This window comes from Corvus hawaiiensis, chromosome 28 (genome assembly GCF_020740725.1).
Source record: "Corvus hawaiiensis isolate bCorHaw1 chromosome 28, bCorHaw1.pri.cur, whole genome shotgun sequence".
NCBI classification, from domain to species: Eukaryota; Metazoa; Chordata; class Aves; order Passeriformes; family Corvidae; genus Corvus; species Corvus hawaiiensis.
Window position 1 is genome coordinate 6,490,100 of NC_063240.1, and position 24,973 is coordinate 6,515,072.

Consider the following 24,973-nt stretch of genomic DNA (forward strand, 5'->3'; position numbering starts at 1 on the left):
GTGGGTGCTGCGGGCTGGGGGCCATCCCCCTGGCCTCAGATCCACGTCCCTGTCCCCATCCAGCCCACGGGAGCACCGGGAGTGGGGCGGGGGGGGCCCGAAACCCGAGGTAGGGGCTGAGCCCGGCCGAGCCCCGGTTCCCAGAAAGCAACGGGGGGAGGAGCCCGCGTGTCCCGGCCCTGGGGTGTCCCCAGCTACGGGAAGGGGGACCCCGCCGGCGAACCCCCCCGGCCGCGGCTGCCGGAGTTCCCCCCCGCAGGGACGGCGATGAGACGGAGCCGGACAGCGCTGCCCTTCCTCGGCACGGAGGTGAGACCGGCACCGGGGGCCACCGGGGGGGGCGAGGGGTGTCCCGGGGGTCCAGGGGTGTCCCCGGTATGAGCGTCCCAGCGCCGGGCCCCCAGGCAGCAATAACCGGGCTGGCGGCGCTGAGCGGGAGTTAATTATCCCCTTAATGGGCGGTTAATTATTATTCACCTCTGCGTAATTGCGCGCCGGCTCCGGGGGTTTTTCCGGCGGGGTCCCGGGGGAAGTCGGGGGGGGTCCCCTCCGGTGGCGGCGGGACGAGAAGGAGGAGGAGGACGGGGGGGACTCCCGGCGGCTCCGTGCGCTGCGGGCGGAGCCGCTCCCGGTGCACCGGCTGTACCTTCCCCCGTGCCCCCCTCGCCTCGGTAACACCCCGGTACCCCCCGGTGCAGCGCCGCACCGTGTCCGGCAGGGGGCGCCAGCGCGCTACCGGCGCTCGGTACCGGCGGCGGCGGGCGGGGGGGCGCTGCCCGGGCGGGACCCCCGGACCGGGATCGGGCAGGGACCTCCCCGGGACCGCTCCCCACGCCCCTCACCGCTGCTCTGTTTCCCGGCAGCGCTGCCGCGACCCCGCCGAGGCCGCCCCGTCGGGCCCGGGCCCGGGAGCGGCGGTGGGCGCCGTGCGCCGGCGTTTCTCCGGGACCCCGTTGCTGCCGCCGCTGGGCTGCCGGTTGGCCGAGGCGGCCCGCGCCCCCGAGCCCGAGGCTGCCCGGGTGGTGTTCACCATCGAGGAGAGCGGCCCGAGCAGCGGCGATGAGTCCGAGCCCCCCCGGTAAGGGCGGGACGGGGAGTGGGGTGGTGATGCTGGCCCCGGTGGCACCGGGAACGGGTCACCGGGCAGGGCACGGCTGGCGGGGACGCTCCCGGGTTCAGCACCGGCGGCCGGACAGCGGCACCGGGGCAGAGCACCCCGGTGGGTTGGGGACAAACCCCTCTGTCTGTCCCTGTCACCCCCCCCAACACTCCTGTCCCCCACTGTCCCCACCGCGCTGTCCCCATCACTCCCATCCCTGTCACCCCCGTCCTCACCCCCCCTTGTTCCCACCACCCATCCCCATTCCCTCTCCTCATCCTCCTCACGCCCTGCCCGAGGTGACCTCGGTCCCTCCCGCGGTGGCTGGGCCCCGGCTGTGCTGCTGCAGGGCTATTTTTGGGCCATTCCCCCTGTCCCGTGCCTCTCCCAGCCCGGCTTGTGGGGACAGCAAGGAGCTGGCACAGCCGAGGGACGTGGCTCTGGTGTCACTTGTCATCCACCCCTGCACAGACACGTGGGCACAGTGACACTCCGATAAGGACTGGCCGTCCTGGGGACGGGGACTGGCTGTCCTGCGGCCAGTCCAGCCCTTGCTGTCCGAGGCTGCTGGCTGCCAGCCAGCACAGGGGGCTCTTCCCTCTCTCCCACATTCCCTGATGTCCCTCTGTCCCCACATCCCTGTGCCCTGATGTCCCCACGGTCGTGCTTGCAGCCCCCCAGGACTCCCATCCGGTGGGTTTTGGGGTCCCTGCCGGTGCTGTCGTGGCGGGGGGGGCCCTGTTGCTGCGTCCCTCGTGGCTCCCTGCCGGCTGCTGGATATTTTTGTGGCCATCAGGAACAGCAGGTATCCACATCCTGCTACATCAGCCTGGGCAGGTGCCAGCTCCCATGGCCAGGCTGGTGGGTCCCCCACAGTGTCACTGCCACCAGCTGGACCTCACCCTGCTGCTCCCTGCTCCACTCGGCAGTGGCTCCAGGAGGAGACAGCACCAGGGAGGGGCTGGGGCACCACGTGCGGTGGGTTTGGCTCTCACAGGTCGCTCAGTGGCACCATGGCATGTCCACACCACGTGTCTGGGATGCTCCATGCTCAGCTGTGTCCCTTGGTGGCACCATGGCACAGCCACACTGCAAGTTCTGGATGCTCCGGGCTCAGCCATGTCCCTCTGTCCCTTGTTGGCACCGTGGCACAGCCGCACCGTGTGTCTGGGATGCTCCGTGCTCAGCCGTGTCCCTCAGTGGCACCGTGGCACGTCCGCTCCGTGCGTCTGGGTCCCTGGGGGCTCCGCGGGGCATTTTTCTGCGTGTCCAGGCAGAGCACCCCTGCCCTTTCAGGAGCAGCTGCCGCCTCGGGGACAGCAGGGTGGCCGGTGGCACCGGGCCAGCGAGGGGCCACGTGCCCGGGCCGCCAGGCACACCGGGGGGGGGACCCGCTCCCTGCGCCGGCTGCCGGAGCCAGACAGTTGTTTAATTTCCCAGGCGCAGGGCGGGAGGGGGATGGAAAGTTTCCCGGGGCTGCCGGGGCCGGGACAGCCGCACGCTTCCTGCTCCGCACCGGGGGCAGCGGGGCCTCGCCGCCCGCCCGGGGGTCCCTGAGCCGGGCCATGCTGCCCACCACGCACTGCTCGCCGGGGGCTTCTCCGGCCGCGTCCCCCCGCAGTTCCCCCCGCAATTCCCCCGTCCTCTTCAGGAAGCTCCTGATGAACCAGAGCATCCGCCTGCAGCGGCGCTTCACCGTGGCGCATCCCCTCTGGTAAGGGGGGGACGCTGGCGGGTCCCCGCGGGCGGGGTGGCCCCGGGCTGTGCTGCCGGGACGGCGGCAGTGGCTCCCCCGGAGCTGTGGCACGTCCTCGGGGCTGTGGGCCCAGGGGGACGCGGGGGACGAGGAGGGGACAGCGGGTGTCCGTCCCCACATGGCCGGGGGCTGAGCCGGGCAGGGGGGAGCCGCCGGACGAGCAGGGCTGAGCACGGACACCGCTCATCGCAGCCATGGCCGGGCAGAGATCCGCGGGGGGCTGGCCCGGTGGGGACGGAGGGGAGCTTTGCCCTCCAAATCAAGGCACCAACCCACCCACCGCGGCTCCTCCCTGCCCTCCCCACCTCGGAGCTCTGTGGGGTTGTTTTTGGGGCGCCGTGGGGCTCAGCACATCCGTCCTCAGCAGCGACAGCATCTATTTATAGCGGCCCCGGCCCCCCCGCCGGCCACGGACACCGCTCGGAGGTCATTAACACTGAAGCGAGGGGGGTTAATTGGGCACCAGCCCCGTGGCAGGGGCTCGTGTCCCCCGGGGCTGTCCCCTGCGGCGGCAGCGGGGTCAGGGGTGGTGGCACGGGGCCGGGAACAGACGCGGGCATCACCCCGCGGGGCCGTCGGAGGGACAATGCGGCTTTGTGTCGCCGGTACCATCGGGGATGGGAAGCCGAGGCAGGAAAACAAGGGGCTGCGGGATGGCATGACGCGGTGCCGGCTGGCACTGCCGCTGCCGGGGACGGCCGCGCCACAGCCACCAGGGCTGCCGGAGCGGGACGATGCTGCCGGGCAGCCGGTGCCCGTCCCGGAGGCACTCCTGCATCGGGTAGGTGCTGGGCTCCCGAGGGGACACGGTGGCCCCCGTGGCATCTGCGCTTTCCCAGTGCTCTGGGGTGGCTTGTCCCCGTCCCCACGGCGGTGGGGGCGGCGGCGGGAGGGGACAGGCTCTGGATGGCCCTCGCTGAGTCCCTGTTGCGTGCAGCATTTCCCATGACCCCGGGGCCAGCAGAGCAGGAGGGGGAGCGAGGCGGCCGCGGCCAGCTTGGGGACACTGCAGGGTCACCATCCCTGTCCCCTGTGCATCCCCCCGTGGATGCACACGGCTGCCAGGTGACTCCGGTTGGGGCGCCCCTGGGCTGCTGCCAGTATGTCCCCAAGGGCCAGGGCTTGGCTTCAGCATCGGTTTCTGTCCTTCGATGTCCCCTGGCTCTGTGCCGTGGCTGGGATATTGTCCCCTCCATGGGACACGGCACCTCGAGACGGGGCTGATGGAGGCTTTGGGGCTTTGGAGGACTTGGGACCATGGTGCTGGTGACAGGTAGGGGGAGGGACAGGCAGGAGCCAGCCCTTCCTGGGGTCTCTGGAGCTGGGAACTTCAGGGCAGCGGGTCCTGGGTGACATGGGACAGCCTGGCTCTGCTAGTCAGTGTCCCAAGTCCCAGACCCCACTGTGCCAGCAGGGAGCTGAGAGGGTCCGTGTGCACCGAGCTGTGCCCGTTCTCAGCAGCAGGTGAAAAGGCCAGCAGGGCCAGACTGGCCACCAGTGTCACCACAGGGCTCACCAAGCCAGAGTGTGCAGGGATGATGGCACAGAGAACCCGACAAACCTGGCAGCATCCCCTGGGCTGAGGTCCCTGTGCCACCCACCCCGTGCCAGCCTTGTCCCCTCTCCCCTCACAGCTTCGACCTGGAGAATGGACCCCCCGGCCGGGGCGCGCTGGACCCCCAGGCCAGCCCGGGCGCGGGGCTGGTCCTGCAGGGCACCTTCTCCCACGGCCAGCGCCGCGAGTCCTTCCTGTACCGCTCCGACAGCGACTATGACCTGTCCCCAAAAGCCATGTCCCGCAACTCCTCCATCGCCAGCGACTTGTGAGTGTCCCCCAGCCCACTTCCCCTGGGACCCCCCCTCCCTTCCCCGAGCCTCACGCTCCCTCTGCTCCCTCAGGCATGGAGAAGACATGATCGTCACACCCTTTGCCCAGGTAGGTGCCAACGCTGTGCCCTGCCCAGGAGGGGACGCGGCCCGCACCCAGCACCGGGCTGGGTGTCCCGGGGGGGTCCGCCCGAGCCCAGCCCCCTCTCGCCCCCCAGGTCCTGGCCAGCCTCCGCACCGTCCGCAGCAACCTGACGCACCTCCAGGACCGCGCTGGCATCAAGTGAGTCGGCCGGGGGGTGGGAGGGCGAGGATGTCACCTGAGTGGGGACACCAACCCATGGCAAGCGGGGGGCACCGCTGTGGGGGTCCCAGCCACTCAGCCCCCCGTGTTTCACAGGCGAGGATCGAGCAGCAGCCTGCCCTCGGGGAGCAAGGCCAGCCTCTCCGGTGAGTGCCGGGGGGACGGTGGTGGGGACATTTTGGGGCGAGCTGGCTGTCCCTGTGTCCCCAGGGTGTGTCCCGCCGTGCCCCGGGGGGTGCAGCAACACCACCCCCCCCCCACCCCCCCCCTCCCCAGCCAAGGCAGAGCTGAGGCTTTGCCCTTTGGGATCCATGTCTGGTTTTCGGCAGCTCCTCCCGCCCGGCCGCCCTTCGCGGCGGTGGAAAAGCTCCGGTTGACGTCAAACCTTCCATTAATAAAAGCCCGGCGGTGAGCGGGGCCCCGCGGGAGCCCGGCTGCCCCCGGGGCTGGCTGTCACCCCACGGGACAGCGTGGCACGCCGCGTGCCGGGGCTGCCACGCCATGGGGACAGCGCGACGGGGCTGAGCCCCGCTGCCCAGGGATGCTCGACCCCGACCCCCGCGTCCCCCCCTGCCCCCCGCCGCCCCGCTCGGGGGCTGGTGTGACCCCCCGTGCCCGCGAGCCCCCGGGTTTGGTGTGGCACCGGCCGCCCTGTGCCGGGTGGCCCCGCCGCTGGCAGGTCCCTTGCCAAGCTGGCGGGTGCCCCCAGCAGAAGATGCTCACCAGAAGCTCTCGCGGGAGACCCTGGAGGAGCTGGATTGGTGCTTGGACCAGCTGGAGACGCTGCAGACCAGACACTCGGTCAGCGAGATGGCCTCCAACAAGGTAAGGGTCCCTTTCACGGTCACCCTGGCGGGCATGGGGACCCTAGAGCCCCCCAGCATGTCCTGCCAGCCCCCCACGTCGCTGACCCTGCCAACCACCCACAGTTCAAGCGGATGCTGAACCGGGAGCTGACGCACCTCTCGGAGACCAGCCGCTCTGGGAACCAGGTCTCCGAGTACATCTCCAGCACCTTCCTGGGTGAGGACCCCCCTGCCCTGGGGTCACCTCTCTGCTGGCAGCAGCGTGGGCTTTGTGCCCCCGGGGTCCTGGGGTGTCCACCGGAGTGGTGCAAGTGGAGGGTCCCACTTGTTTCTTGTGGAGGAACGGAATGGGGGGAGCAGGGGGGGTTTCCCAGGTGTCCCAGTGGGATTTGCTGCCTCAGAGGTGTCACAGCTTTTGTCCTGGCTGGGGGTGCTGGTGCATACTGGTGCATACTGGTGCACTGGGGCTGTTGGGGCCATTCTGGTGTCCCCGGAGGAGTGTCCAGGCCTGTGGATGCGGGTGAGGGAAAGTGCTGCAGCCCCCCAAATTGTCACGGTGTGACCTGTGCCTGTCCTCAGGGTGACCCAGGGGGATGCTGGCAGAGGAATTTGTGCTCCTGCCCTGCTCATGGCCCCCCATGTCACCCCAGACAAGCAGCACGAGGTGGAGATCCCCTCGGCGCTGGCCAAGGACAAGGAGAAGGAGCGGAGGAAGCGCCCCATGTCCCAGATCAGCGGTGTCAGGAAGCTCACGCACAGCTCCAGCCTGGCCGCCGCCGGCATCCCCCGCTTTGGGGTGCGCACGGACCACGAGGCGCTGCTGGCCAAGGTGGGCCCTGGCAGGGGTGACCCACCCGACCGTGGGGTCCCCAGCGCCAGCCCCCCATGGATCTCTGTCCCTCCGGTCCCCAGGAGCTGGAGGACACCAACAAGTGGGGGCTCAACGTGTTCAAAGTGGCCGAGTACTCGGGGAACCGCCCGCTGACCGTCATCATGTACAGCATCTTCCAGGTGAGCATCCCACCGGGATGTCCCTGTCCCCGTGCCCGGATGGGGACGAGCCACCTCCCGTCTCCCGCAGGAGCGTGACCTGATGAAGACCTTCCGCATCCCCGTCAACACCTTCATCACCTACATGCTGACGCTGGAGGACCACTACCACGCTGACGTGGCCTACCACAACAACCTGCACGCCGCCGACGTGGCGCAGTCCACGCACGTCCTCCTCTCCACACCCGCGCTGGAGGTGATTCCTGCTCACCTGAGGCCACTCAAGTGTTCCTGGCGGGGCCGTCACGCGTCCCCAATGCCTTTTCCCACCATTCCCAGGCTGTCTTCACGGACCTGGAGATCATGGCTGCCATCTTCGCCAGCGCCATCCATGATGTTGACCACCCTGGGGTCTCCAACCAGTTCCTCATCAACACCAGTGAGCTGGGGCACAGGGATGGACCTGGGGGATAATGGGGGACCCCAGGAGTGACCCCGGGGTGACCAGTGCCATCTCGCAGACTCAGAGCTTGCCCTGATGTACAACGATGCCTCGGTGCTGGAGAATCACCACCTGGCCGTGGGCTTCAAGCTCCTCCAGGAGGAGAACTGTGACATCTTCCAGAACCTGAGCAGGAAGCAGAGGCAGACACTCCGTAAAATGGTCATCGACATGGTACGGGGGAGCCGGACCACCCCAGGGTGGGGGTCTGGGCTGGGGGGTCAGCCTGAGCCCCATTCCCACCTCACCCTGCCCAGGTGTTGGCCACGGACATGTCCAAGCACATGAACCTGCTGGCGGATCTGAAGACCATGGTGGAGACCAAGAAGGTGACCAGCCTGGGGGTGCTGCTGCTGGACAACTACTCCGACCGGATCCAGGTGGGGACACGGCACTGCAGGTGTCCATCCTGGCTCTGGTCTGCCGGGATGTCCCGTTTGGTGCCACCACTCTCCCGACCCCAATTGGGGGGCCAAGCGAGTTCATGGCACAGCGTGGGTGGCCCTGGGGGACAGAGGACACGGTGTCCGTGCCCGCAGGTGCTGCAGAACATGGTGCACTGCGCCGACCTCAGCAACCCCACGAAGCCGCTGGAGCTGTACCGGCAGTGGACCGACCGCATCATGGTGGAGTTCTTCCACCAAGGAGACCGGGAGCGGGAGAAGGGCATGGAGATCAGCCCCATGTGCGACAAGCACACGGCCTCTGTGGAGAAGTCCCAGGTGGGACGGCAGCCTGGGGACAGGGCGGGGGGCGCAGGGCCGGGCAGGGGGCTCAGCTCTGCCTCTCCCCAGGTGGGATTCATTGACTTCATCGCCCACCCGCTGTGGGAGACGTGGGCCGACCTCGTGCACCCCGACGCCCAGGAGCTGCTGGACACGCTGGAGGACAACCGGGAGTGGTACCAGAGCATGATCCCGCGCAGCCCCTCCCCTCCGCCCGAGGGAGCCGCAGTGTCCCCCGCCACCACCGACAAGTTCCAGTTCGAGCTAACGCTGGAGGAGGAGGAGGAGGAGGGCGAGTCGGACACGGAGCTGGAGGGCACCGAGAGCCCCCTGGACGAGGACAACAGCGGCTCCAAGACACCGGGCACGGATGACTCGGAGTCGGCCGACACCAAGCGCCTGTCCCCCGGCGCCGGGGACCGGGACTCGCCTGTGCCCCGCCCCAGGGACGTGGACAACCGGCGGGCGCTGGAGGGGACGCTGCCGAAGGACGATGGCAGCGGGTGCTCCGGGCCTGAGGGTAGCCAGGGGCTGTGCCTGGACACGGAGGGCAATGTCACATTCCTGTCCCTGGGCACGTAGCTGCATCGGCCCGTGGGTCCCCTCGCTGCCAGGGGACGTGGGACTGGGCACTGCCCCGAGCGGTGCTGGGGACAGCGGGGAGCACTGGCACTAGAGGGACACGGAGGCACCCAGGTTGTGTCCCCGTTCGGGAGCTGGGCAGGTCCTGACAGGCACGAGGACCATGCCGGCCTTCTCCCTGCTCCCACCAGCTGCTGGGAAAGGTCCCTGTCCCCTTCAGACAGGGTGTGGGGACACCGTGCTCCAGCCCCAGCCCAGCCCTGGGGACATCACGCCCTGCAAGGCTCCAGGAAGGAGCATTCCAGCACCTTTCCAGGTGTGCCCCTGCAGGACAGCAGCCCCATGGTGGGATGAGGTGGGCGAAGGGTGCTGGTGGCACCCCCAGGCACCGGCACACAACACGGGCACGACTCAGTGGTTTATTTATTTGGGGACAGGTTCACTTTTTAAAACCTTTTGTAGCTCACTTTTTACTACAAGCCTCCTCGAGGCTCGCACACAGTTTTGGGGCAGAAAGGCGCATTTTTGGGGAAGAAAGTTGCATTTCTGCTCTGCGATCACTCAAAATGCCATTTGTATTGCACATTTCGGACCCCACCCCCCCCCCCAGCCCCCCCCGCCCCATGTCTCCGGTGTCCTGCCTGGGGCAGGGTCCTTCGGGATTCTTCCTTCACCTTCCAGAGATTAAACCCGGTTTGTTCCACCCTAAACATGAGCCTTGTAAGCGCCTCTTTGTGTCACGGGAGCCGAAGCCAATGTCCCCAGGGACCGGCGTGGTTGGTGGCCCCGTCTCCCGCCGGGCACCGGGCAGGGCCTGGCTCCGTGCTGGAACAAAAGCGAGCTCCTCCCTGGAAACGCCGATCCATCACTGGCAAACACGACCTGCTAAGGTAAATATTTAATCGCCGGCTTGGCGCGGTGCGGAGCCCGTTCCCGGCTCTTCCGCATTGCTCGCAGCGCTGATTTATCTCCACAAACACGTCCCCACCCGTGGCACTGCCCTGGCACGTGGGGCCCTCGCCCCCTGCCCGCCCTGCGCTCCCCTTGCTGGGCCTGGGGAGCTCGATGGTTCTTTCCCAGCCCAGAGGTTTTCCAGCCGGGAGTGCCGGCTGCTGCGCAGGGTGGTGGTGGCTCCGTGCCATCCCTGGTGGGTGCTGGATTATCTCCTGGTCTCTTCCTTTTGGAGAGGATAAGCCAAGGCTTTGTGCTCTCAGAACTCCTTGAACCCAGATCCATGCCAGACTCTGCTGGGCTGGAGCGGGGCAGGAGCTGGTGGAAAAAGCCCTTTTCCCCCCTTTCCTGGCCGAGGGGCTGCAGCATGAGGGTGGTGGGGCTGTTGCCTGGGGAAGGTGATGGAAAATGCCCACAGCAGCCAGGTCAATCCCTGAGCCTGCATCCATCCCTGAGCCTGCATCCATCCCTGAGCCTGTGTCCATCCCCACGGCTGCGTCCATCCCATGCTGGACTGTCCGTGCCATCCCGCTGTCACTGGGGGCTGTGGTCAATCTCCCCACTGCCCACCCCGTGCCCACCGTGTGCGCCTCGGTCCTTCCAGGGCTGTGGGTGTGGGATGAGCCTGGCCAGGAGCAAAGAGCTGCACCGGGACAGAAACCACGGAGTCCCCCCCGTCACCCCGCGCCGCCCCGAGCGGGGCAGGGCAGGGCCCGGGAGGCACCCGGGGCCCCGGGCAGGGCAGGGCAGGCCCGGGCAGGGCGGGGCCGCTGCCCTGAGGCCGCCATATGCTGCCGGTCCTAAGCCCCGCTGGAGCCTCAGGGCGAGGGAGGACATGGCCGCCCACCTGCGCAGCAGCCCCGCCTCAGCGCCAGCCGCCCTGTCACGGGAAGGATTAGGCTGCCCGCGACTGCAGGCCTCAGGGAGGCGTCGCAATAGGGCGCCATGTCGCGACAGGCGATGTCAAACCTCGACCCCCGTTGAGCGGGAATGGTTCGGTCTACACCCCCGCCGGAGCAGGGGGTGGTTCATCCCGCGCCCCGCGAAGCGCGGCCGGACCGCACCACTGCGCGTTGCCGGAGGAGGGGGCGGCGCCCACCACCGCGCCGGGAGGGGGGGTCTCCTCCCCCCAGTCCGCCCGCTGTCCATCAGAGCGCGCCGCCGAGCCAATCAGCGCTGCGCTCAGGGGCGCGCCCGTGACGTATCACCTAATTTGCATAGCGGGCCCCGCCCCTCAGCCGACGTCACCCGAGCTCCGCATCTGCTGCAGTCGCTGCGGGGAGGAGGCGGCGGCGCGAGCGCGGCAGAGGTGAGACCCCCCCCCCCCCCCCACCGGGACCCCCACCGGGACCCCCCCACAGTGACACCCCCGCAGGGACCCCCCCGGAACCCCCTCTCTACCCCCCCCGGCCCCGGGAGGGGAGGGCCGGCTGCAGCGGAGGAGGCGGGAGGCGGGGGGGGGGGGATGATGATGATGATGGATGCGGCGCGGTGGGGGCTGCGCAGGGCCCGGGGGGGGGTCTCGGTGCGGCGGGGACCGAGTGGGTGCAGCGGGGTCGGGCCTGCGGGGAGGAGTAGGGGGTGACCCCCTCCGCATCAGCACCGTGCGCACCCCCCATCAGCGCCCTGACCCCCTCCTCGCAGCAATCTGCACCCCCCAGCCCGCAATCAGCGCCCTGCGCACCCCCCATCAGCACCCTGAACCCCTTCCTTGCGACACTCTGCACCCCCCCCAAACAGCAGCACCCTGAACCCCCCATCAGCACCCTGCACCCCCCTCCCTGCAGCACCCTGCAACCCCCTCATGAGCCCCCCTTGTGAACCCCCCGTCCATCAGCACCCCGAAATCCCCATCAGCACCCTGCGCCCCCTCCCTGCAGCGCCCTGTGCCCCCCTCCACGAGCCCCCCGCATCCCCCTCTGCCCAGCATCCCTGTGCTCCATCCCGCATCCCCCTGCTCCACCCTCCCGCTTGGGCGAGCACCCACCTCTGTGCCCCCCTGCCTGGCATCACCCTCCCTCCCCACGGCGCTGTGTGACACCCCACAGCTCCGTGTCACCGCGCTGGCCATGGCATGCGGGGGCCCCACCACCGGTGCCATTTTGTCAGGAAGATGCGGGAGAGGCTGCGGCGCCCCGGCCGCGTCCCCAACGCCACGGCAAATCCCGGGAGCCACGGCAAATCCCGGGAGCCACGGCAAATCCCGAGAGCCATGGCAAATCTCTGGAGCTGTGGCAAACCCCGGGGACCACGTGCCCCACATGTACTGTGGACATGCTGCAGGGTCCCTGTGCTCGTGGCCTCTCCCAGCCCCTCAGGGCAGAGTGACCCATTGACGGCCACACCATCGCTCATCCTGAGCCAAAATACTCCTGATCCGTGCCCGTGGCGCTGGGAAACGGCTGCGAACCGGGGCCTGGCACTGCCGGGGCTGCGGCCGCCGGCCCCGTCACGGCCTCTCCCCCACCTTGCAGATGGCGTCCGCTACCGACTCCCGCTATGGGCAGAAAGAATCCTCGGACCAGAACTTCGATTACATGTTCAAGATCCTGATCATCGGCAACAGCAGCGTTGGGAAAACCTCCTTCCTGTTCCGGTACGCCGACGACTCCTTCACGCCCGCCTTCGTCAGCACCGTCGGCATCGACTTCAAGGTCAAGACCATCTACCGGAACGACAAACGCATCAAGCTGCAGATCTGGGTGAGGAGAGAGACCCTTGGGGAGCCCCCAGACCCCTGTGCCGGGGTGGGGGTGATGCTGAGGGGGTGATGGTTGGTGTGGGGAGATGGACGGAGCAGGTGGTGATTGGTGAGGGGGTGATGGTCAGCGTGGGGAGATGGCTGGTTGGGTGAAGGCTGGTGTGGGGCGATGGTCAGTGAGGGGTGGTGGTGTGGGGATGACGGGTCGGTGGTGTGGGGGGTGATGGTCACTTTGGTGTGGGGCAGTGTTTGGTTGGGCGATGGTCAGTGTGGAGCTGCCCCAGCAGGGCAATGCCAGGGTGGGGGTAGATCTGCCCCCGTGGACCTGGTGGCCCTGGAGGGGTGTTGCTGCATCGCCGGGGGTGACATTCTGCTGTCCCCTGTCCCCGCCCAGGACACGGCCGGGCAGGAGCGGTACCGCACCATCACCACCGCCTACTACCGCGGGGCCATGGGCTTCATCCTCATGTACGACATCACCAACGAGGAGTCCTTCAACGCCGTGCAGGACTGGTGAGCGCTGCGAGGGGCTCTGGGCACCCCAAACCTCCCCAGCCACCCCCTCCCCACACCTCTCATCCTTCTCTTCCTTCCCCAAGGTCCACCCAGATCAAGACCTACTCCTGGGACAACGCCCAGGTGCTGCTGGTGGGGAACAAGTGTGACATGGAGGATGAGCGCGTGGTCTCCTCGGAGAAGGGCCGCCAGCTCGCCGAGCACCTGGGTGAGTTGGGGAAGGGGGACCCCCCGGCCACGGCTGACAGCCCACAATTAATTTAATTAAGGGCTTAATTCCCTCCCTGTAATTGCTCCACTCCAACACCGGCGGTGACTTGGCACCCGGTGAAAAACCACGGAGTCACCGAGCCACGGGGGGGGGGGGGGGGGGGCGTTTATTACACACCTCAAACCCTCTGACAGACACTGGGGGGAGGATTTGGGTGGGAAAAAACGGGATTTTGTGGATGGTGGGGGTGGGTTGCAAACCTTTTAAATATTTAACAAGAGGAGGAGCAGCTGCGCGAGGTCGGACGCGGGGCCGGAGCTCTGATGTGCGCGTGTCCCTTGTCCCTCTGCGCCCCCCACCACGGTGTCCCCCCCACCGCAGGGTTTGAGTTTTTCGAGGCCAGCGCCAAGGACAACATCAACGTGAAGCAGACCTTCGAGCGGCTGGTGGACATCATCTGCGAGAAGATGTCGGAGTCGCTGGACACGGCCGACCCCGCGGTCACCGGGGCCAAGCAGGGCCCCCAGCTCACGGACCAGCAGGCCCCCCCCCACCAGGACTGTGCCTGCTAGGGGCCAGCCCCCCCCCCCAAAACCCCCCAAAAACCGGTCAGTGCACCCCAATCCCCCCCCCCCCCGCCCCCCCCGAGCTCCTCCTCTTGGGGGTCCCACGGGGGCTTTTGCTGCTGATACCTCCGAAAGGGCTGCGGCCCCTCTAGGAGCCCCCCCCCCCCGATTCATTAGGCTGTGCCCCCCACCCCTTAATTTATTTTTAAGCCTGGGCTGGTAGAAAACCCCCCCCCCCCCCCCATTCTGCTTTTAATCACTGTCAAGAAACCATCACCCCCAGCTCCATCCCTCCCTGGTGTCCCCCGCCCCGTCCTGGCACTCCCTACCCTGGAGACCCCCCCTGCCCTGGTACCCCCCTGCCCTTTTTCCTGCTCTGGGACCCCCTGCTCTGGGGATTCCCCTGCCCTGTTCTGGAACCCCCTGTCCTGGGGATCCCCCTACCCTGGGACCCCCTTCCCAGTGTGTGGGTGCTGTGACAGGACCCCCAGTTCCCCCCTCTGCCCCCCTTTACCCCGAGAGCTCCTGGTGGAGGGGGCTCTTTGTGCCCGGCTTCCCTGCCCCTCCAGCTGGATGGATATTTCCTGACTCTTGTTTATTTGTATAAATAGATGCTAATTTATGCTCCCGCCGTCTTCTTCCTTGTACATACAGAAATTCCTTGTAAATAGGCGTAGGAAGTGACGCTGTGCGCGTGACCTGCTGTGCTGTGGCCGTGGTGGTGCATTTATATATATATATATATATATTCTGAATTTTTTTTTTCTTCTGTTTCGTTTTGTTTCTCTCTCTCTCTCTCAGTGTGGTAACCTTGCTTGTGAATATCACTTTTAAAAAAAAACCAACGACAACAACAACAAAAAAAACCCTAACCCCACCAAAACCAAAACTCTTATTATTTAAATAAGATTTAAAAAGAAAATGAATTCAATTCATCAGCGAGGCCGAGCCACCTGGAGCGAATCGGCCCCGGTTTGGGGGAGCCTGGGTTGGGCTCGTGGAGGGGGGTGAGCAGGGCTGGGAGCGTGGCTGGTTTGCTCCAGGGATTTGGGATCTCGTGTTCCTGTAGTTCCGTGCTTCTGTGGAGACTGTGAATAAGTGGATATTCCCGTAGCCATGACAGAGCTGCCCTTTATTTATTTCCCCTGGAGCGCTGTGTCTTCATTTTACAGATTTCCCTCTATTTTCCCTCCCCCCACCATGATTCCATCTCCTTCCCTCTCCCCTTCCCCTCTCCCCCCCTTTTTTGTGAAGTTTACTTATGGAAGAGTTACACTGTACTGTACAAATGTCAAAAGTGTCAAAAAGAGTACAATTTCCTAAAAATCACTGTATTAAAAGAAATGTTGTGAAGAAATAAACCGATGCTGATCAGAAGTTCCTCGGGGGTCCTTGTGGGCACACAGGGGACAGCGGGGTGGTCCCTCTGCTCTGTGTCCGTGACCTCAGTGTCCCTGAGTTGCCAGAGAGGAGCAAAATTAATCTGATTTTTTTTAAATTATCATCCCCCAACTGGCTCCTGCTGCTGCAGAGGGAGGAGTCGTGTCCTGCAGGGACCAGGGCAGAGCATTAAGGCACAGCTTTAAAAACCAGGACAAAGAAAAAGATCCCACTGAGGGCAGTTTTCATTGACACTGGAAATAATTCAGTTCTTGGGTTATCAGGGAGTGTCCAACTCGCCCAGGGCTGGGAGCAGAGGGATGTGATGGCCCAAACTCTGCCAAAATTTGGCTCCAACGCCCCCCCCACACCACTCCGCCTCCTGAGCGCCGCAGAGCCGCCGGGTGCAATCACATCCCTATTTATAGAGGATCCAGGTGGCTGCAGCCCCCGCCCGGAGCTGGGGGGGAAAATGGGAGCTGAGGCAGCGAGGGGGGAGTGGAGTGATTTTATCCTTGAGCTGGAAGAGAAAAAGCAGGAGGGGAAGGAGTGAGGAGCTGCAGGAAGAGCAGGGGGGCAGCCGGAGTGAATCCTTTGGGTTGGAATGACCTTAAATCCCATCCAGTGCTACCCCTGCCATGGGCAGGGACGCCTTCCCTGATCCCAGGCTGCTCCAACCTGGCCTTGGACACTTCCAGGGATCCAGGGGCAGCCACAGCTTCTCTGGGAATTCCATTCCAGGGCCTCCCCACCCTCACGGGGAAGAATTCCTTCCCAGTATCTAATTAGTGGGGATCCAAGAGGCCGGAAGGTGCCGGAGGAGGAGCGAGGGGCCGCTTTGCTCTGGAGATGGAACAGATCCAGCCTGGAGCAGCAGGAGGGGCTGCAGCAGCTCCTCCTCACCCCGGCTCCGTGGCCGAATCCCAGAAGAAATCACTTTACAGATTATCCTGCAACAAGAGATTGTTACAAGCCCAGCCCGTGGCCCCAATCAGCAGATGAGTTAATCAGCAGCAGGCACGTGGGGGGCTGGCTCCGGTGATCCCCTCCCTCGGCCGGCTCCATCCACGCTGCCACAACGCCCAGAGATCCATCTGGTGCAGGTGGGAGCCTCTGGAAAGGCCCTGGCCCCTCTCTACGCCCCGGCGCTGCGCTGGCTCTGCCGCAGCGGCTCCGGCTGGGCGCCACGGGGCTGGAAAACAGGGATAGTGGGATGAGCTGGGCATTCCTGGGGCTGGAAAACAGGGATAACGGGATGAGCTGGGCATTCCCAGGGCTGGAAAACAGAGATAGTGGGATGAGCTGGGCGTCATGGGGCTGGAAAACAGGGATAGTGGGATGAGCTGGGCACTCCCGGGGCTGGAAAACAGGGATAGCGGGATGAGCTGGGCGTCATGGGGCCGGAAAACAGGGATAGCGGGATGAGCTGGGCACTCCCGGGGCTGGAAAACAGGGATAGTGGGATGAGCTGGGCACTCCCGGGGCTGGAAAACAGGGATAGCGGGATGAGCTGGGCACTCCCGGGGCTGGAAAACAGGGATAGCGGGATGAGCTGGGCACTCCCGGGGCTGGAAAACAGGGATAGCGGGATGAGCTGGGCACTCCCGGGGCCAGAAAACAGGGATAGCGGGATGAGCTGGGCGTCATGGGGCCGGAAAACAGGGATAGCGGGATGAGCTGGGCACTCCCGGGGCCGGGAGGGGGCCGAGGCGCGCGGCTCACCCGGTGTTTGAGGTAGGACAGGTACGTGTCCCAGCCCAGCGTCACCACGTTGACATAAACCACGCGGAACGCGGGTGGCACGAAGAGGAAGTTCAGGATCTGCGCTGCCGGCCACACGCACCAGTCAGCCTGGAAAGGAGCAAGGAGCAGCTGGGATGCTTCCCATGGGACCCACGAGGGAAAAGGGGAGAGCCTGGGATGGGGGTTACCTTGTAGAATTCCCAGAATTTCTCCTTCAGCTCGTCCAAGCTCTCCTGGAGGGATTGGCCCTCCAGGGTGCCGATGGCTGCGGGGACAGGCGGGGTCAGTGGGGATGGGAATTGCCGGGAAATGCCCCAAACCCCTCCCAGTGTGGGCGGGGAGGGCAGCGCCGGCACCAGCCAGAGGCAGGCAGTGGAAGGGAAAGTGAAAGGGAAGGCACGGAGCTGCCTGGAGAGCTGGGACAGAGCCCAGGGAGCGGCTGGAGCTGTGCCAGGGGATTTGGGATGGAGATCAGGGACAGGTTCTTCCCCCAGAGGCTGCTGGGCACTGCCCAGGCTCCCCAGGGAATGAATGGGCACATTCCCAACCCTGCCAGAGCTCCAGGAGTGCTGGGACCCCGCTCTGGGACAGGGTGGGGCTGCTGGGGTGTCGGTGCAGGGGCTGGGGGTGGGCTGGGCGATCCCTGGGGGTCCCACGTACCCATGAAGTACCAGGCTCCCATGCTGGGCGATGCCACCAGCTGGTCAATCAGGACTTTCTTCAGGACGGTCCTGAGGCTCCGCACGCCCCGGGCCGGGAACGCCGAGTCCAGCCAGAGGTACCAGTAGTGCATCAGCGGCCCCAGGCTGCAGCCCACGACAAACATCCGGCCTGGGAAGAACATCCTGGGTCAGGGATGGAGGGTTTCCATGGAGAGGGCAGGGATGGGTGGGATATTGGGAAGGCATTGTTCCCTGGGAGGGTGGGGAGGCCCTGGGATGGAATTCCCAGAGCAGCTGTGGCTGGCCCTGGATCCCTGGCAGTGCCCAAGGCCGGGCTGGAGCAGCCTGGGACAGTGGAAGGTCTCCACCTATCCCTGCCCTGAGGCAGTGGGATTTAACCAGCCCATCCCAGTCCTCACCAGTGCGTCCCAGTTGGTGCTGGCTCTCCGGGTGCTTGCGGCGGTGCCATTCCTGCTGCAGGGAGTCCCCGGCTGCCAGGAGGCCCCCGCAGCTCAGGGTGTTGGTCAGGAGCAGCAGCCGCCCCGTGAACAGCGACTTCCAGGAGCGCAGCAGCATCCCTGTGGGCACAGCGGGGTCAGTCGCTGCTGCGTGCCCCCCCCGGGCACCCTGTGCCCCCCAGTTAGTGCTCCTGTGCCCTCCCAGTTCCCCCCAGTTAGTGCTCCTGTGCCTCCCCAGTTCCCCCCAGTTAGTGCTCCTGTACCCCCCCAGTTCCCCCCAGTTAGTGCTCCTGTACCCCCCCAGTTCCCCTGTGCCCCCCCAGTTAGTGCTCCTGTACCCCCCCAGTTCCCCAGTTCCCCCCAGTTAGTGCTCCTGTACCCCCCCAGTTCCCCTGTGCCCCCCAGTTAGTGCTCCTGTGCCCCCCCAGTTCCCCCCAGTTAGTGCTCCTGTACCCCCCAGTTCCCCTGTGCCCCCCAGTTAGTGCTCCTGTGCCCTCCCAGTTCCCCTGTGCCCCCCAGTTAGTGCTCCTGTGCCCCCCCAGTTCCCCCCAGTTAGTGCTCCTGTACCCCCCAGTTCCCCTGTGCCCCCCAGTTAGTGCTCCTGTGCCCTCCCAGTTCCCCTGTGCCCCCCAGTTAGTGCTCCTGTGCCACCCCAGTTCCCCTGTGCCCCCCAGTTCTCCCCTCTGTGTATCCCAGATGTCCCAGTTACTTCCGCCGCACCCTCCCAGTCCCCCCATCACTCCTGCTGTGCCCCCTCGCCCCCTCCTCGACCCCTCTGACACCCCCCCAGTGTCCCCCAGTGCCCTCCAGTGCCCCCAGTCCCACCCACTGGGTGCTCCCCACCCACCCCCGTTCTCTCTGTACCCCTCCACTTACCCCGCTGGGTGCCCAGCGCCCCTTCCTGGGCACCACCCCGGTTCCCGGTGCCTCCGGTTCCCCCCGGTGCCCCCCGGGCCCCCCCCGCCACTACCGGGCGTTACCGCCGCCCGCACGCGGAACGGGGCGAGTGTCACGTGACAACAACGGCTTCCGCTTCCTGGCTCGGCCATGACACCTACCGAGGCACGGGAGGCCGCCATGACACCTACCGAGGCATAGGGGGCCGCCATGACAGCTACCGAGGCACAGGAGGCCGCCATGACACCTACCGAGGCACAGGGGGCCGCCATGACACCTACCGAGGCACAGGAGGCCGCCATGACACCTACCGAGGCAGCAGCTCGCCCGGGTGCTCGTGGTGGGGGGAGATGGGGATGGTCCAGGGGGTCCCCGCGGTGCCGCAGCCCTGCGCTGTCCCTGAAACCTTGGTTTTGGGGCAGCAGAGCAGCTGGGGGGGCCGTTGCTGCCTGGGGATGTCCTCTGGAGGTGGCTGTGATGGGCATCAACAGCGCTGGGGGGTCTGGGACCACCACTCTTCCCACTCTGCTGGTGCCACTGGGGTCCCTTTAGGTGTGGGGAAGCTGCTAAGACCCTCCAGGCTGTCCCCAGAGCCTTCAGAATTCTTTGAGAAGCTTCTCTTTGGAGCTTGAACGTCAACTCTGTGTCTCCTTGGTTGTGGGGGCAGCAGAAGGGCTGGGGGGACATTGCTGCTCCTCATCCTGGGAGTTCATCACTCCCAAGGACATCCTGGTGGGAACTGAGGCCTCTTTCTCAGAGATGTGGGGCAGCTGGGACAGCTCTGGCTGTGAACTGGAGGCAAAGATCCCCTCACTAAAGGGTGTTTGTCTGCCAGGATTGATGTGCGGCAGGAAGGCAAAAAACTCACCAGCTTCTAAAAACATCAGCTTTATTCCAACTCCCAGCGCAGCTGAGGAGCCCTGCTCCTCCTCACACCCCATCCAAAGGCCTCTTGACGTGGGACAGGGCCTGGCCAGCCCTATCTGTAGGAATTGGCCTTGTGTTTTGGCAGGAAGGTGAAGCTGGGCGGGACGGGGCCCAGGAGCAGCTCACTGGGAGAAAGAATCAATTACAGAATTAATCCAGACCATAAAGCTCATCCAGTGCCACCCCTGCCATGGGCAGGGACACCTCCCACTGTCCCAGGCTGCTCCAAGCCCCATCCAGCCTGGCCTTGGACAGGGAGGAAGGACACAAGGACAACGACAAAAGCAAACCCAAGGAGGGGTCAGTGCTCAGTCCCCAGCTGTCACACGACCCTGTGGCTCTACAGGGGCTCTGCCACGTCGTTTTTTAGCAATTGAAATGAAATTCGATGCTTTATTACCTTATTTTGATCCAATCATCCACGTTTTGGCTGGCCATGAGTGTCTCCAGGTAGTCCCTCCCCAGGTAATAGGGCGGCCGCTCGTTGATTCTCTGAGGTAGATGTTCCAATAATCCAACAGGAATGTACCTGGAATGAAATGAAATGTAACAGCAGTGAGTGCTGGGGTTGAATGAATTCTTTTTTAAAGATCCTCCTGGCTGGGCAGAGTTACCTGCACAGGAAGGAGAGCCACTCCAGCAGGAATTTCCTGGTTTTCTCCACTCCCTGAGTATCCGACCCCCAGTGCTCGAGGCCGTAGTTGGTGAAGTCCTTGAGGATGTCGAATCTCTCGCTGGAGGAGATATCCCAGTGTCTCTGCTCCTTGATTTCCGTGAAAAGCCAAGGTTTGATGAGTGCCCCTCTGCAGCAAAAAAAAAAAAAAAAAAAACCAACGGATTGTTATTCCCACCACTGATGCTCCTGAAGATTTGAGACACTTTCCAGCACTGATTTCCCAGCCAACTCTGCTTTAAATCTCCTTTTCCATTCCAGCAAGAAGCTCCCGACGATACAAATGGATTTTACCAATTTGGGTTTGTTTAGGGATTTTTTTAATCCCTTTTTTTTTTTCTTTTTTTTACCCTTGAACCACCAGAGCTCAGGAGCAAAGGGAAACACAGGCACTTGCCTTGCAATCATGATTCCAGAAACTCTCATCTGCATGGCTCGATTTGCATCTTCGTAGGACAAAATATCCCCGTTTCCTGCCCGGAAAGGAGGGAGAAGCCAGAGGTCAAAGTGATCCGTGAGGACAAGTCAAAGTGAGCTAATCCAGGCATGGGATAAAATTCAAAATGGACACAGTGTCCAGATGCTCCAAAGAGGCTCTGGGGCTCCTGGTTTGGATTCCCAGGGATGTTTCTGATGGATGTTCCCTTACAAGGGAAAAAGGAGCAGTCTCCTCTCTCCTCCTTTACTCCCAGCTCCTTTCCCTGAGGGTTTAGGGATTCTGTGCCACAGGGGCAAGAAAACACCTGGAAAAACCCAAGTGATTCGTGTCCTACCTGTCCCTTTTCCCTGTCCCTTCCCTCTGGCACCACATCAGCAACACCAGGGATGCTCCAACCTTTCCTCTATGCTAAGCATCCTCGGGAAGCTGGGTTTTTTCCCCATTTTTAAAGGAATTTGAAACGAAACGAGTGACAAGGGAAGCCCCACGTACCAAAGAGAGGCATGGGGCTGGCGATGCGGGCGCACTCGGCGATGTATTCCCAGTCTGCGCTCCGGGTGTACCTCTGCTCCCGGGATCGGCCGTGCAGCTGTGGGAGAGAGCCAGGGACACCTCGCTGGACAGGCAGGGAGGGACGGGGGGCACTGACAGCGGGATGGGGAAAGGGAGCCTCGGGATTGGCCTCGGGATCAGCCCCGGGATCGGCCTCGGGATCGGCCTCGGGATCGGCCCCGGGATCGGCCTTGGGATCGACGGGTGCTGACAGAGCGGGGTGAGCAGAGCTCAGTAAGGGATCCCTCGGGATCTGCCCCTGAATTTACAGCCCGGGGCACTGACAGGTTGGACAGGGCTTGGGGCAACCTGGGACAGTGGAATGGGATCAGCTTTAAGGCTCCTCCCCAAACCGTTCCATGGGATTCCACGATGACGGACCCAAGGCTCAGGAGCAGGTAGGAAAACACCCTCTGCACCTGAATTTTCCTCTTTTATTAGCAGAGGGCACTGAAAGGCAGGGGAAGGTCACCCCCACCCCGTCTCCAGGCTGAATTCCCCAGCCACCAACCCCACACATCTGTCTCCGTACCGTGACCAGGGACGCTCCCCACTCCCGGATCTTGGGGATGATTTTGTGAGCCACGTTAACCTTTTCCTGCACCCCAGTCCGGATCTTCACCGTCAGTGGCACATCCAGCACCTGCAGAGGTGGGGGAATGAGGCCAGGCTGGACTGGGCTCCCTCAGCTCAGCTCCAGGTGATCCAACTCACTGAGTTCATCCCACGGACGATCTGCTCGAACTTGTTGGAGCGAGTCATCAAAGCACAGCCTCCTCCCTGAGGGACAAAACACGGCACAGTCAGGACTTTCCTCTTCTTCACACAGTGGAGAGTCCTTGGAGCTGCTCAGGTAGGGCTTGGAGCATCTCAAAGTTTGGAGAAAGTGGATCCTTCAACCAAAAATAAACCCCAGAGTGCTTTTCCCTCCCAAATCCTGCCAGCAGAGACAGCAATTCCCTGCTCCCTGAGCAGCTTAACCCCCATCTCATTGGGATCTACTGCCCACAAATGAATTGCGAGCTCTGGATCAGACTGGAAGGAGCAATCAGGCAGCGGGGAATGAGGGAGAAAACAAGGATTCAAAGACAGAATTTCTCACCTTCTTGTAGACCAGGTCAATGGGACACCCGACGTTGATGTCAACAAAATCCACATCGATTGTCCTGTTCAGGAGCTCTGCACACTTGGTCATGGTGTCTGGAAAGGCTCCCTCCAGCTGCCAAAGGGAAACAGCTTCCCTGAGTTCCAGAGGCAGCTTTTCCCCTGGGAAGTGAGTTATTGGTGGGCTATGGGGTGACAACACTGACCTGCACCCCAAAAATGTCCTCGGTGTGGTGGCGTTTGAGCAGAGCCCACTCGGAGGACTGGCCCTGCAGCAGGTTGGTGCACACGGCCATCTCCCCACAGGTGACATCTGCCCCAAAACGTTTGCAGATCCGTCGGAAAGGGAGGTTGCCACACTGGCAGGGACAGCAGGGACAGGGATGGTCAGATCTGCCCTGTTCCAACCGTGTCAGCGCCAAGTTTTGGCAAGAGGATGGAGTTATCCACCTACCGTGGTCAGTGGAGCCAGGTAGAGCTTGCCTTGGATTTCCAGCTGGAAAACAGGGATGGAGGAGCAGGTTAGCAGAGCTGCAGTGGCTTTTGTGGAATCACAGAATGTTCCGGGGTGGAAAGGACCTTAAGGATCATCCAATTCCACAGCCCTGCCATGGCAGTGACACCTTCCACTGTCCCAGGCTGCTCCAAGCCCCGTCCAGCCCGGCCTTGGGCACTGCCAGGGATCCAGGGGCAGCCCCAGCTGCTCTGGGAGTTCCATCCCAGCCCCTCCCCACCTTCACAGGGAGGAATTCCTTCCATATATAAGGAGTGCTCTGCCTGCCTCCCCCAGCTAAAGGCTCTCCAAGGGGTTTCTCTGCCATCTTTCCACGCACAGTCTGCACCACGGGATCAGGACACAAGGGACTCTCACCTTTTTCTTCTCACACGGCCGCAGCTTCGTGACGTCTTCATCTGTCAGCGGGCCCAGGGTTGGGGTGGAGGGAGCATCCTCAGCCCCTCGGGAGCTCTGCAGGGCCTCTGGTTTGGGATCCTCTCCCTGCTCCTGCAGCACAGGGCTGTCTCCCAGGCCCTCCTGGGGTGCTGTGCAGTTGGACACCTCTGTGCAGCCCCCCGTGGCTTTGCCTCCCTTCCCACCGTGGAGTCCACGGAGAAACTCCTCGGCCTTCTGGAAGCTGAACTTCCTCTTGCGCAGCTGCTGCTGGAGGTCCTTGGAGAGGCTGTTCCTCACCAGCAGCTTCCCGTCCCACTGCTGGGCCAGGGCGGCGTTGACCAGGTTCTGGTGGCCGTCGCCGAGGTGGGCCTGGCCGAAGCGGCAGGTGACACCGTAGGGACAGCGGCCGAAGGTGTCGAAGAGGACACAGCGCTGGCCCAGGTCTGCCGGCTTGCCCGCCAGGTACTCGGACACGTCGTGCAGGAAGCGGCAGCGCGGCCCGAAGTGGCACTGCCCGGCACAGCCCTGCGGACAACACGGAGCAGGGCAAGGTGGGGATGGACCAGCACAGGCCAGAACTGTCCTGAGCACCTGAGAGCCCCCGGGGAGGTCGGGAATGCTCCCAGGGATGTGCTGCAGGAGGGGAGGGGTGGACACACCTCAGGGGAGGTGATGCTTCACTTGTCCCACTCATCCCACGTCACCCTCTCCCAGATGGTTTTTATGGAATCCCAGACTGCTTTGGGTTGCAGGGACCTTAAATCCCATCCAGTGCCAACTCCTGCCATGGCAGGGACACCTTCCACTGTCCCAGGCTGCTCCAAGCCCCAATGTCCAGCCTGGCCTTGGGCACTGCCAGGGATCCAGGGGCAGCCCCAGCTGCTCTGGGCACCCTGTGCCAGGGCCTGCCCACCCTCCCAGGGAGGGATTTATTCCCAATCTCCCACCTAACCCAGCCGGAGCAGGGCCCAGTGTCCCACCTGTGTCACTGAGGGGCACAGCCTGCTCTGCTCGTAGCAGTTGGGTTTCATGCAGGGGCGGCTCTTGTTCTGCCCCCGGGCTCTCTTCTTCTCCGGGCGCTCCTTCTCCTCCTCTCCAGCATTCCCTTGGCTTTCCCCATCCTGGCTGAGCTCCTCTGCCTTCACCCGCTTGGCTGGGGGTTCGCTCTGGGAGCTGCTGACCTGCTCCTCTTCCTTCTTCTCCTCCTTTTCCTCCTCCTCCTCCTCGCCCCCTGCCCGCAGGTAGGCGTGGAACTGCTCCTTGGAGGTGAGGAACCTGCGGGTGTCCGTGGAAAAGGGGTCAGGAGCGGGGATTATGGGGGGACAGGGACTGTACCGAGGGCAGGAGGGGCTGGGCATGGACCGGGAGGCAGTATGGAGGGGTCGGGAATGTACTGGGAGGATTATGGATGGACCAGAGACGTACTGGAGGATGGAGGAGTTGGGAATGTCGTGGGAGGGGGATATGGAGAGATCAGGAACGTACCGGGGGGGTTTATGAAGGGAGCGGGCACGTACCGGAGAAGGTTATCAAGGGGCTGAGCCCGTTCTGGGGGGGTATGGAGGGGTCAGGCACGTCCCGGGGGGTTAAGGAGGCGCCGATCCCGCACTCACCGGGCTCGAACCGGCGCCACGCCGGGCGCCGCCACCGCTGCCATGCTGCCGCGCGCGGCGATGACGTCAGAGGCGGGGCGGGCACGTGACCAGGCGC

At 64.2% G+C, this 24,973-nt stretch overlaps 4 protein-coding genes and 1 long non-coding RNA gene across 12 annotated transcripts; 2 read left to right on the top strand and 3 right to left on the bottom strand.

Annotated features, from left to right (window-relative positions):
• The first annotated feature begins 942 nt into the window (after nt 1-942).
• Nucleotides 943-9,301, top strand: PDE4C (phosphodiesterase 4C). 4 transcript variants are annotated; one of them, XM_048287670.1, is made up of 15 exons: nt 943-1,078; nt 4,490-4,678; nt 4,755-4,791; nt 4,901-4,965; nt 5,083-5,132; nt 5,696-5,811; nt 5,916-6,009; nt 6,443-6,621; nt 6,705-6,803; nt 6,874-7,038; nt 7,122-7,221; nt 7,304-7,458; nt 7,542-7,664; nt 7,824-8,006; nt 8,079-9,301. In XM_048287670.1, the coding sequence occupies exons 2-15, from the start codon at nt 4,647-4,649 to the stop codon at nt 8,589-8,591; spliced, it is 1,911 nt and encodes a 636-aa protein (XP_048143627.1). In that variant the 5' UTR covers nt 943-1,078; nt 4,490-4,646; the 3' UTR covers nt 8,592-9,301. The 4 variants fall into 4 exon arrangements, with proteins under 4 accessions (XP_048143627.1, XP_048143625.1, XP_048143626.1 ...); XM_048287668.1 differs by lacking the exon at nt 943-1,078 and adding an exon at nt 1,104-2,813; XM_048287669.1 differs by lacking the exon at nt 943-1,078 and adding an exon at nt 1,104-2,813 and having other exon boundaries at nt 5,699-5,811.
• Nucleotides 8,997-10,743, bottom strand: LOC125317721. 3 transcript variants are annotated; one of them, XR_007200171.1, is made up of 2 exons: nt 10,390-10,743; nt 8,997-9,473 (listed from the first exon to the last, which is right to left on the bottom strand). It is a non-coding gene; the product is annotated as an uncharacterized LOC125317721 (long non-coding RNA). The 3 variants fall into 3 exon arrangements; XR_007200172.1 differs by having other exon boundaries at nt 8,997-9,476; XR_007200170.1 differs by lacking the exon at nt 10,390-10,743 and adding an exon at nt 10,124-10,357.
• A 20-nt stretch (nt 10,744-10,763) lies between these two features.
• On the top strand, nt 10,764-14,913 carry RAB3A (RAB3A, member RAS oncogene family). Its single transcript, XM_048287673.1, has 5 exons — nt 10,764-10,851; nt 12,017-12,244; nt 12,638-12,756; nt 12,843-12,967; nt 13,352-14,913. Exons 2-5 carry the CDS (start codon nt 12,017-12,019, stop codon nt 13,540-13,542), a joined length of 663 nt encoding a protein of 220 aa, XP_048143630.1. The 5' UTR covers nt 10,764-10,851; the 3' UTR covers nt 13,543-14,913.
• Nucleotides 14,914-15,621: 708 nt separating this feature from the next.
• On the bottom strand, nt 15,622-19,386 carry MPV17L2 (MPV17 mitochondrial inner membrane protein like 2). Of its 3 annotated transcripts, none has more exons than XM_048287676.1 (6): nt 18,988-19,386; nt 17,741-17,899; nt 17,320-17,490; nt 16,848-16,924; nt 16,639-16,767; nt 15,622-16,108 (listed from the first exon to the last, which is right to left on the bottom strand). In XM_048287676.1, the coding sequence occupies exons 1-6, from the start codon at nt 19,361-19,363 to the stop codon at nt 16,052-16,054; spliced, it is 969 nt and encodes a 322-aa protein (XP_048143633.1). In that variant the 5' UTR covers nt 19,364-19,386; the 3' UTR covers nt 15,622-16,051. The 3 variants fall into 3 exon arrangements, with proteins under 3 accessions (XP_048143633.1, XP_048143635.1, XP_048143634.1); XM_048287678.1 differs by lacking the exon at nt 18,988-19,386 and adding an exon at nt 18,656-18,753; XM_048287677.1 differs by lacking the exons at nt 15,622-16,108; nt 16,848-16,924 and having other exon boundaries at nt 16,684-16,767.
• Nucleotides 19,387-19,548: 162 nt separating this feature from the next.
• DUS3L (dihydrouridine synthase 3 like) lies at nt 19,549-24,971 on the bottom strand. Its single transcript, XM_048287675.1, has 13 exons — nt 24,877-24,971; nt 24,244-24,538; nt 23,243-23,788; nt 22,826-22,867; nt 22,578-22,730; nt 22,370-22,486; nt 21,982-22,047; nt 21,800-21,910; nt 21,208-21,304; nt 20,674-20,749; nt 20,218-20,406; nt 20,004-20,132; nt 19,549-19,728 (listed from the first exon to the last, which is right to left on the bottom strand). The coding sequence occupies exons 1-13, from the start codon at nt 24,918-24,920 to the stop codon at nt 19,656-19,658; spliced, it is 1,938 nt and encodes a 645-aa protein (XP_048143632.1). The 5' UTR covers nt 24,921-24,971; the 3' UTR covers nt 19,549-19,655.
• Nucleotides 24,972-24,973: the final 2 nt, after the last annotated feature.

What these genes read in the sequence shown, in the direction of transcription:
- PDE4C (XM_048287668.1), top strand. Translation starts at nt 2,113, where the DNA reads ATGGCATGTCCACACCACGTGTCTGGGATGCTCCATGCTCAGCTGTGT. An exon ending in TCCTCCATCGCCAGCGACTT is followed by an intron (nt 4,679 to 4,754) that starts GTGAGTGTCCCC and finishes CTGCTCCCTCAG; the next exon opens with GCATGGAGAAGACATGATCG. An exon ending in TCGTCACACCCTTTGCCCAG is followed by an intron (nt 4,792 to 4,900) that starts GTAGGTGCCAAC and finishes CTCGCCCCCCAG; the next exon opens with GTCCTGGCCAGCCTCCGCAC.
- RAB3A (XM_048287673.1), top strand. Translation starts at nt 12,017, where the DNA reads ATGGCGTCCGCTACCGACTCCCGCTATGGGCAGAAAGAATCCTCGGAC. An exon ending in GCATCAAGCTGCAGATCTGG is followed by an intron (nt 12,245 to 12,637) that starts GTGAGGAGAGAG and finishes GTCCCCGCCCAG; the next exon opens with GACACGGCCGGGCAGGAGCG. An exon ending in TTCAACGCCGTGCAGGACTG is followed by an intron (nt 12,757 to 12,842) that starts GTGAGCGCTGCG and finishes TCCTTCCCCAAG; the next exon opens with GTCCACCCAGATCAAGACCT.
- MPV17L2 (XM_048287676.1), bottom strand. Translation starts at nt 19,363, where the DNA reads ATGTCCCCCCAGCCCTTCTGCTGCCCCCACAACCAAGGAGACACAGAG. An exon ending in GGGAGCCTGGTACTTCATGG is followed by an intron (nt 16,925 to 17,319) that starts GTACGTGGGACC and finishes CTGTCCCCGCAG; the next exon opens with CCATCGGCACCCTGGAGGGC. An exon ending in AATTCTGGGAATTCTACAAG is followed by an intron (nt 16,768 to 16,847) that starts GTAACCCCCATC and finishes GCTCCTTTCCAG; the next exon opens with GCTGACTGGTGCGTGTGGCC.
- DUS3L (XM_048287675.1), bottom strand. Translation starts at nt 24,920, where the DNA reads ATGGCAGCGGTGGCGGCGCCCGGCGTGGCGCCGGTTCGAGCCCG. An exon ending in CAGCCCCATGCCTCTCTTTG is followed by an intron (nt 20,750 to 21,207) that starts GTACGTGGGGCT and finishes CTTTCCGGGCAG; the next exon opens with GAAACGGGGATATTTTGTCC. An exon ending in TGGCTCTCCTTCCTGTGCAG is followed by an intron (nt 20,133 to 20,217) that starts GTAACTCTGCCC and finishes ATTTCATTCCAG; the next exon opens with GTACATTCCTGTTGGATTAT.